Source organism: Polypterus senegalus, chromosome 5, assembly GCF_016835505.1.
Source record: "Polypterus senegalus isolate Bchr_013 chromosome 5, ASM1683550v1, whole genome shotgun sequence".
Lineage (NCBI taxonomy): Eukaryota > Metazoa > Chordata > Cladistia > Polypteriformes > Polypteridae > Polypterus > Polypterus senegalus.
The window spans coordinates 181,381,939-181,392,648 of record NC_053158.1 but is presented as its reverse complement, the minus strand read 5'-3'; the positions used below and the strand labels follow the sequence as shown (position 1 = coordinate 181,392,648).

The 10,710-nt window shown below is 38.0% G+C and overlaps 1 protein-coding gene across 1 annotated transcript in view; it reads left to right on the top strand.

Moving 5' to 3' along the window:
• The first annotated feature begins 3,920 nt into the window (after positions 1–3,920).
• The window catches only part of vipr1b (vasoactive intestinal peptide receptor 1b), a 239,703-nt gene continuing 232,913 nt past the window's right edge, over positions 3,921–10,710 (top strand). Inside the window, exon 1 of the mRNA XM_039753682.1 lies at positions 3,921–4,144. Coding sequence (XP_039609616.1) covers positions 4,085–4,144 — 60 coding nt within the window. The 5' untranslated portion in view covers positions 3,921–4,084. The remainder of the gene's footprint in view (positions 4,145–10,710) is intronic.

Genomic DNA, 10,710 nt, shown 5'->3' with positions numbered 1-10,710 from the left:
ATCCATTTACTAGCAACTCACCATAAATGCAAACTGTTGCCATATTGGGGCAGGGAGTATACCAGTCAGACAAGCACAGGTGCCAACAAGATATGAATAGAGTTTGGGAATCAATGTATGAGCTATGTAATCTCTAAGTATTTTACATTTTAACAATATTTTCTATCTATTGAAATCATTTATTTTCTATGATTCATTATAATGGTTATGTATAATTATCTAAATTTACTTTGCCAATTTAGAATAGTACAGACCCCTTTTGACAAAAAGAGCAATCACTGGTTTTCCTGGCTGAGTCCCCCATGTTATCTGAGTATGAAAGGTGGAAATTTAAACAGTAATTGCAGATTATAAACTGCTGAAAAATAATAAAGGAACAGTGTTTAATCAGAGTATAGCATCAAGTCAATGAAACTTCTGGGCTATTGATCTGTTCAGTTAAGTAGCAGAGGGGGTTGTTAATCAGTTTCAGCGGCTTTGGTGCTAATGAAATTAACTAGAGGGGCAACAATGAGATGACCCCCAAAACAAGAATGGTTTAATAGCTGGACACTACTGACATTTTTCCCTCCTAATCTGTTTTTTCGCTAGTTTTGAATTTGGCTACGGTCAATGTCATTACTGGTAGCATGAGGCAATACCTGGACCCTACAGAGGTTGCACAGGTAGTCAAACTTCTCCAGGATGGCACATCAATATGTGCCATTGCCAGAAGGTTTGCTGTGTCTCCCAGCACAGTTTCAAGGGCATGGAGGAGATTCCATGAGACAGGCAGTTACTCTAGGAGAGCTGGACCGGGCCATAGAAGGTCCTTAACCCATCAGAAGGACTGGTATCTGCTACTTTGGGCAAGGGGGAACAGGATAAGCACTGCCAGAGCCTTACAAAATGACCTCCACCAGGCCACTGGTGTGACTGTCTCTGACCAAACAATCAGAAACAGACTTCATGAGGGTGGCCTGAGGGTCCGATGTCCTGAAGTGGATTATGTGCTTACTGCCCGGCACCATGGAGCTCGATTGGCATTTGCCATAGAATACCAGAATTGGCTGTGGTGGGCTGGTGCCCTGCCTGGGGTTGGTTTCCTGCCTTGCACCATGTGTTGGCCGGGACTGGCTCCAGCAGACCCCTGTGACCCTGTAGTTAGGATATAGAGAGTTGGATAATGGATGGATGGATACCAGAATTGGCAGGTCCAACACTGGTGCCCTGTGCTTTTCACAGATGAGAGCAGGTTCACCCTGAACACATGTGACAGACGTGAAAGGGTCTGGAGAAACTGTGGAGAACGTTATGCTGCCTGTAACATCATTCAGCATGACCAGTTTGGTGGTGGGTCAGTGATGGTCTGGGGAGGCATATCCATGGAGGGACGCACAGACCACTACAGGCTAGACAACGGCACCTTGACTGCCATTCGGTATCGGGATGAAATGCTTGGACCCATTGTCAGACCCTATGCTGGTTCTGTGGGTCCTGAGTTCCTCCTGGCGAACGACAATGCCCAGCCTCATGTGGTGAGAGTATGCAGGCAGTTCCTGGAGGATGAAGGAATTGATATCATTGACTGCCCCCCACGCTTGCCTGACCTAAATCCAATAAAACACCTCTGGGACATTATGTTTCAGTCCATCCCAAAGCCGCCAAGTTGCACCTCAGAAGCTCAGTGATGCCCTGGTTCAGATCTGGGAGGATATCCCCCAGGACACCATCCATCGTCTCATTAGGAGCATGCCCCCCACAACTCTGTCAGGCATGCATACAAGCATGTGGGGGCCATACAAACTACTGAGTATGATTTTGAGTTGCTGCAATGAAATTTTGGCAAAATGGACTAGCCTGCCGCATCATTATTTCACTTTGATTTTTGGGGTGTCTTTGAATTCAGCCCTCTGCAGGTTGATAATTTTCATTTGTCCTTTCATCCTTTCAGTAGAGTTATCCAGCATGATTTTTTTTACTCATTGAGATCTAAGGTGTTTTTAAAGTGTTCCTTTAATTTTTTTGAGCAGTTTATATTATCAAACTTTATTACAACATGAGAACAATTTTAATGAGAACAGTTCATTCAGGTCAAAAAACTTGCCAATCCTACCCACCTTCTTTTTCAAAAACACCATTGAGTCAAGTTTCGAGCGTTCCTCAGATATCACTTTCTATGATATTACTTGGTAATTTAATTCAATACATCTATGTCTCTCTGTGTGAAGAAAAACATATTACCCTTAAAGATGTTTCATTTAGTACATAACTTTTGTTAGTACTGAAAGCTTCCTTGTATTTATTATTGTTAGTTTTTCCTTCTGGTGCAAAGTACCCTAAAACTCAGTAAATATCCAGAGACAATATGGCTCTACCCAGAGTGGAGTTGGGTACATGACAGAAAATAAAGAAGTATGGAAATGCTTGATTAACGAAAAAGTTAAATGTATTGGGTGGGAGTCAAGCTCAGATTTCTCGATTGAAAAGAAAGCATGCTAACTATCAGATCTGATCTATCGACAGAGCACAGCACAGAATTTGATTTTTGAAACTGCAATTCTCTTTTCCGGCTTTGCGTGGGTATTTTTTTAAGCTTCACTTTAAACTTTCTCTTTGGTCATACTCCTCTGTCCTGACATCTCCATATGAATGATTCTTCATCCCACAAATTTACTTCTTTTCTCATTTCATGCCTATACCATTTTCACCTACTTTCCTGCTTTTACCCAAAATTAACTGTACCTCTGACTCTCTTATTTCTGATCTTATCAAGCTTTGTTACTTTCCATTTCAACTACCTAGTCCTTGTTAACTGCCCAGCTTTCAGATTGATATAACAATTTTGGTGTGTATTATAGACTTTACCTTTTACTCGTGTAGTTCTTTGGTCACATATCACCCCCAATAACTTTTTCCAAACTGATTGAATTTTATGGTTTATTTTTAAATGTAGCTCCACATCCTCTGTTGTCCTAGTTTTTTTTTTTTTTTTTTTAACTTTACCATCCTTTTGAGCCTTTCTCCCTGGAGGATAACTTCTCCATCTTGATGTTGTACCTTAAATCTTTAGATATTCTGTTTTTTCCCTGATAATCCTAATGCCTCTATCCTTCATAGCTTTTCTCTGCTGCCCCAGTTTTTCTTTCCATGATGATCTTTGTGGTGCCACACTGCACAATGTCTTCTGCAAATAGCATGCACCATGGGGCCTGATCTATTATTCCCCTAGCAATAACATCCATAAAGATACGAGCTTTATGGTGATCCTTGATTTAACCCAACCTTAACTGCAAACCTGTTATTCCTACTTCTCACTTGCTTAAAGGCAACCGCATACATATTCTTAACTATCCTATCCTTTAAAATTTATATGAAGTATTACTGTATATTAATGCATTTAACAGAAAAGGTTAACTAATTCCTCGCCTTCTGTAATTGACTTAACAAACTGTCTAATAACTGCCGTTAATTATTATGTATAAAAAGTGACTTTTTTTTATAAAAAAAAAACATGCCTGCTCATTCACGCACAAGGCAGTTTGCTCACGGGGCATCCGTAGGGTTTTAAATATATACATCTACAGGTATAAGGTTGAGCAGTTTAAAGACAAAACCCCGTCCATGGGAGACATGCGTCTTCTCTGCATGGTTTTAATCGAGAGGAGGACGTCAGAGCAAAAATGTACTACTTTTGAAACGAGTCCATGACGCGCAAGAAACGTACTTTTCAAGGAGACCTCCGCCTCTCTTTTAACTCGCGCAAGATACAGAAAGAGCAAAGCTCAGGCGCCGCACCTGTCCGTTGCGCCAATGACATTTCAGCATGGGGCGGGCTATTCTCATTGTCCACTCCCATTGGTACGACTCAGTGTCAAGTAATACCAGTCGTCAAGATTTTTGAATGAAACTTGTAGCCTAATCATACAGAGCCACTGCAAGGAAGTGCGTGAGAGTCGGTGCTGTCTACTCCTACTGAATGATGTTTTACACTTCAAAAAGTATTACGACCCATCCATTTCTTTAATTGGCTTTCGCATTGTTTTATTGATTCGAACACGTATATATTGGAAATAACATCCCACAGGAGGAAATCGGACAAACAATGCGTAGTTTACTCAAGTTGGCAAGTCCCGCACTGCTCCTGTATTGCATTTTCTCTTATGTAAGTATTGCCTATGCTTCTTTCGCTACTGTTATGTGTGTAAAGCAAGTAATGTGCATGTTGTGTATTTTGAAGTAAATCAATGTATTTGTCACATGATCAATCAATTTATCATGAAAAACCGCCTCGTTATTGGGACAGCGTAGTTTATTTAAGCACAACCTTCCAATTGTGTTACCTAAAAGCTCAAGAAAGCGAATTTGATTGCTGTCAGGACGTACTGATGCGGCGGGCGCTAGGAGAGTTAACTGCACTTTGATCAGATTCGCTTTTTAAGACGATGCATTGCGCTAGTCAAGCGGTATTTTGTCAGAACTCCTCATCAAGAAACGGAGCCGGGCTGGCGCTTTGCCTTAGGGGCTGGATTTCACCCCAGTTGCGCCGTTGTAGTTTATTCTTCCACTGATATTCCGGTATTTTATGTTCGGTCCGGTTTAGCGCTGTTTTTGCAAAGTTCATTCTAAATTGGTTTGTTGACTTGATTTGTTTACATGCAGAAGAATAAATGCTTTTTGAAAGAGGTTTATTTTTTGTATCATCACTGCCTATTTCATATTTAAAAATGAACATTTTTTTTCAGTTATTGTCTAGTTGTAGATTTCCGGAAATTTTTTTGCAGTTCCGTATCATTATTTACGTTCCCTTATAAGAAATTCAAATTAATATACAAGTTACTGATTTCTTCTTGATGCCTTCACTTTAAAAGACGCAATAGGCATTTTTAAGAAGTACATCCGTAGTGTTTTAAAATGCACGTCTATAAGTACAGTATAGACCGTTTATTGTTAACAGGGACAAAACCCCATGTCCGATTGAGAGACACGTATTCCCTGCAGGTATTGTTTTTTGACATCATGTGTTTAATACAGTTGTGTCGATTTGCATTAATTAAGAAAAATTAAGATTCCAAGAGCAACAACAACAGTAATAATAATAAAATCGAAAATGCTCTCACTGTAATACAACATTTAAAGAGTTCATATCAGTCTGCAATTAAATGCATCAGGCTTACTCACTTGGAATAAATGAATCTTCATCTCTGATCAACCTTCTAATTAAAGAGTTATGAAGTGGTTAGCTGAAAAGCTTCAGGTAAACCAGCTTATTTACTAAATCCAACAGTTATCTTGAACAAATTATTCTGTTGAGGTTTTGTACAAGATTGTTTCTTGGAAAATATGAGTGTAAAAACAACAAGCTGAGACTGCACAGCCTGAACAGACAGAAACATGACACACATTTATACTGACATACAAGGGCAGTAAGTCAGTTTAGAGTGGCCAACTCAGCCAGAAAGCATGTCTTTAAACAAGGGAATGAAAGCAATAAACCAAAACATTTACAGAAGACATGAATAACGTGACATTTAATGCCATTAAAAATAAAAAAGATCTGACTTTGTAAGTAGGTGATTGGAAAACACAACGCCTTATCTCAGTCCAGAATATCCTTTTATATCCTCCTATATTTAAAAGATTGAAGCCCATGTGAAAAGCTATGCATATAAACGTCAAGGCAGGGAAGATAAAAATACTCAGTGCTAATACAACCGCCTTCAAAATGATTTAATAAATATTTACAATAACAACATCAATACAGATACACTAGGTGAAGAAATCAATAAAACTTTACAGTTATCTATAGATAATGAAATGTAATTTATTGATGTCTTGCATATAATAAATAAGAGGGGACTATTTGTGTCTAGGTAAATCTAAAAATCAATCTATTAACTAATTAATGAATTAGTTAAATAATCTAATAATTAAGGTGGAGATTGTGGAGAGGGTGAGATCCTGTGAAAATTTGATTATAATTCAACTACATATTGGATATAATAGTTTGTATGTTATAGCAGGGCAGTTTTGAGTTTGACTCATCCGCTCATCGAGTATGTGTGTCTTTGAACAGTAGAATAAAACTAGTAAAGCTGGAGAAAACTGCCACACTAATTAAAGACTTAATCAACCTCAAACTTAAATTATTAAGTAGCCATAATTCTATAATCAGTTAATCAGTATACACCATATTTTAATTCTATTAAACAGATATATAGTTGTGAAAAGCAATATGCAAGACAGATGGGTAGACTTTATATCATTTAACCACTAATAATGGAAGCCACATCAAACTCTTTTTTAAAAACAATTCAAGTGGAAGACAAGAAACTACTGGATGTTTACACTTATTGCTAAACTTGCTGTAAATGATTTATTATGATGGAAACCTTCTTACTTCAAGTGCCGTAAAATTAATCCCAATCACCATGTAACTATATTTTTCACCTCTGCAGCAACACTGTCCTTGCTTGTCAGTCAGGCTGTTCATATTACTTTTCTAAGAGATGATTTGGCCAAATAATCTTGTCCTTCATTGCAACATTTTAGGACTGGTCAAATTAGTCCACAATTTTCCAACGGATTTTAGAACAATAAATGTTAAACACTTTTGTCAAAAATATTTCAGATATGGGTGGCATGGTGGCACAGTGGGTAGCGCTGCTGCTTCGCAGTAAGGAGACCCGGGTTCACTTCCTGGGTCCTCCCTGCGTGGAGTTTGCATGTTCTCTTCCCGTGTCTGTGTGGGTTTCCTCCGGGTGCTCCGGTTTCCTCCCACAGTCCAAGGACATGCAGGTTTGGTGCATTGGTGATTCTAAATTGTCCCTAATGTGTGTGTGTCCTGTGGTGGGCTGGCGCCCTGCCCGGGGTTTGTTTCCTGCCTTGCGCCCTGTGTTGGCTGGGATTTGCTCCAGCAGACCCCCGTGACCCTGTAGTTAGGATATAGCAGGTTGGATAATGGATGGATGGATATTTCAGCTATTCTTGTAGAGCATATTTGCAATAATGAATTTATATTTACTTCAAAACTACAGTTTTACTTTTAAGTTAAATTGTGGAACTCATAATGATGTATATAATAGAAATGACCCTACAAGCACAGTTTTTGGTTAAACAGTACATTAATAGTTGTAGATAATGCAGGAAACTATTATAGAAATATGAAATCAAACCTGTCATTGTGGTGCCTGTGATAAGTACAAGGATGTTGAGGAAATAAAGCAAACATGCTCTAATTATATGCAAGACCATAGCAATTATAAAGAAGTAATAACTCCGGTGAAGCCCATGGTAAACAAGGGCTAATGACATACCTGTAGCAAGTTAGCAGCAGGAGACTTTATAGCAGTCGCCTCACTGAAAAGGCTTGTCTTTGAACAAAGTAATGTAACCATTAAAAAAAACTTTCAAATTATCCTAAATGTATAGCTCTTCTTTTAAAACCCTTAGTTTTTAACATATATGTAAACTGTGTGCTACTAACAAGACCATAAGAGTAAACTATGGTTTAATTCTGTTAAAATATTATAAAAAAATGATAATTTTGTATCAGGCATTTGAGCTCACCCATCAGGCTTTGCCAGTTCCTTTGTTAAACACAAAGTAGCTGCAAAAGGATTCTATCCTACTGTTTTCAAAGGTACAATTTTATCTCTTCAGTAATTCTATTTGTTTTGAAACTCTGAATAATGACTAACGATAGTGTTGTCTGTGTAGGTTTCTATATAAAAATAACAAAATAAAATTTGATTCATGTGACTTTTTTCATGGTAATAATAATACCTTGTAAAAGAGGATGTGGATGGATGCCCATCCTGGCCAGTGGTACCTTTCCCATCTGGGAGGCTGCTATAGCAGAAGGACAGAGGGAGACTTCCGGGGCCATGTGTTTCCCCAGTACGCTGAGTGGCATGGTATGGCTCCAATTTGGACCCTCAAAGGGCTGCTTGGGAGTTTTAATTCCTGTGTGGGCCCTGTTGGGAATCTTGAGTGCAGTTCTAGGGAGATGCTAGGGGCAGGCTCCCCTGTAGGGTGGAAATCGTGCCTGACCTGAAAATGCTTTTTGGCTACCGTACTGATGTGCCACAAGTACTCCTGGGTTCGACATAACTGGAGCTTCACCTAGCAGAGTCAGAGTTGGGAGAGGAGGAAGAGGAGGACAGCAATGCTGGCCAGGGAAGAGTAGAAGAGAAGGGAAAAAAAAAACAAAATTGTGCTGTTGATTGTAGATCAAGCCAGTGGAAGGTTTTTGCTATGAAATGAAACACCAGTTTGAACCCAGGACTGCATCTGTATAGTGGTGTCTGGGGCTTGAGGCTCTGAGACGTCCCCAAGTGATCACAATCTTATATACAGACAAATTAACAAAAGTGCATAGATAATTTTAAAAATAGTGAAAACAACAATACAACAACAAGGCAAAACTTACTTAAGAATGCTGGAAAACAGTCACATGTAAATGGCAGGGAAAAGAGTATATCAAAATAGTACATGAAAAGGTGTATTTCAGAGCTATTTAAAAATGTTGGGATTGAGGTTAGCTTTGAATGCTAAGAGTGAAAGAGCAGAAAGAAAACTGGAAAACTAGATGTTTGTCTAAGAGGATGTCTTAGACAAGGACTTGTTTAGAACAATTCAGTTCTGATGTATATTAAAAGACAAGAGTGTTAAATTAAATAACAGCACTAAATATGGCCCATATAAGTTTTGAATGCATGTGTCTCCTGTGATCTATTAGCAATTTTTTTCTTGGTTGGTTCTGTACTGACACCATAATAAAGGTGTTGGCATGGACCAGAATATATGAGACAAAATCACTTCTACTGTAAGGTCACAACCAGGAGCAGAATGATCAAGTCACCAAAAATGCCATAACTCAAATCTGTCTTCTTGAATGTATATTTAGCCTTAGCAATGGTACATGAATTTGCTTGTGCTGTCCAGAAACATATTCTTCAGGATTAGAATGCCGCCATCTTTTATAGGTGGGTAATAATTATTCAAAAACTCATGTGACCCTCAAGAGGCATAGCGACCTGCGAACAACCTGGCCATGACCATCAAAATGATGGTAAGTCTGCAAAAAATAGAACATAATAAAATGACAGTGATCGCAATCCAAATGAACAAACAAAACAGTAGTGCAAAAACATCATAAACATAATGATAAAATATTTTCATAATGAAATAACTAAGTCCAATATGAAAAGCAATACTTGGGAACTCTTCAGTTAGGGAGATAAAAAACCACAACATTACCATAATGGCCCTCGTGACCCTCAATTGGTTAAAACATTTGTTTAAAACTGCATAGATGGACAGGTGGATGACTGCTAGTGAGTTATTTTATTTAAAACATTGCAGAAGTGATCTGAATATATATCTCTAAAGACACTCTATCCAGTTTGAAGTTATGCCATGGCTGGCACATTTTTTGGGGTTGGTTATGATTCCTTGTTAAGTTCAAGTATTTAGCTCATCTCTTCTGCAATCACCTTGTTAAAAGTATTATCTTTTCTACAAGTTAGAATCTCTGTATTAGGATGATTGGGTTAATTGGCCACAGCTGGATGGATAGCAGCTACTCAGGATAATGACATAAGTGGGAAAATGTGTCTTAAATAAACAAGCTCTTGAAATTAGACACCAGTATTACTTCGCAATATAGTTTTTTTTAAGGCAATTGAGTTTCTCATTCATCACTAAAAGGAGAAATGAAGGCCAGATTTTTAAGAGTTTACTTTTACATGTGCCTGTTATAGAAGATACACATTAAATTATTATGTTAATAAATGTATATCTTAATATTAAATATATACCAAACTAGGTTGAAGGGTAGATAATGTAGAATCAGCTAAATTTTTACAAAGAGATTTAGACAGCATAAAGGGCCTGAGCAGATTTGTCACAGAGGAAATTTAATGTAAGTAAATGTAAAGTATTACATATGGGAACTAAAAATGTTAGATTTGAATATGCAATAGGAGGTCTGAAACTTGAAAATACACCTTATGAGGAAGACCTAGGAGTCATAATAGACCCATCACTACCGAGACAGAGTACAGAAGTAATCAAGGAAACTAATAGGATGTTAGGCTGTATGTCAAAATATGTGGAGAACAAGTCATAGGAGGTTATGGTTAAGTTACATCACACACCAGTGAAGCTGCATGTGGAGTACTGTATGCAGTTTTGGTCTCATAATCCAAAAAAGACATATCCGTGCTAGAGAAAGTCCAGAGAGGAGCAGCTGGGCTGATTCCTGGACTAAGGGGTTTGAGCTATGAGGAGAGATTGAAGGAGCGGAACCTTTTCAGTTTAAGAAAACACAAATTAAGAGATGATGTGGTAGAAGTGTTTAAAATTACAAAAATAATTAGTACAGTAGATTCCATTTGTTACTTAAAAAAAAAAAGTCTGCAGCAGAAAAATGGGACACTGTTGAAAACTTCAGGGAAAATGTGGCGTAAATATTGGAAAGTTTTCTTCATGCAAAGAACCATAGACACATAAATTATCAAATTGTGTGCTGGAGTGCAGAACTTTAGAAACCTTCAAAACTTGACTTGATGTTATTTTGGACAATCAATGTGATTAGGATATATGAGCATGTTGCGCTGAATAGCATGTTCTTGTCACAGTTTTTGTAATGTTCTAATATATTTTTCAAATATACTAAATTTGTATTTGTATTCTACTAACTTTGCTACCTGTGCAAAACAGGTTGAA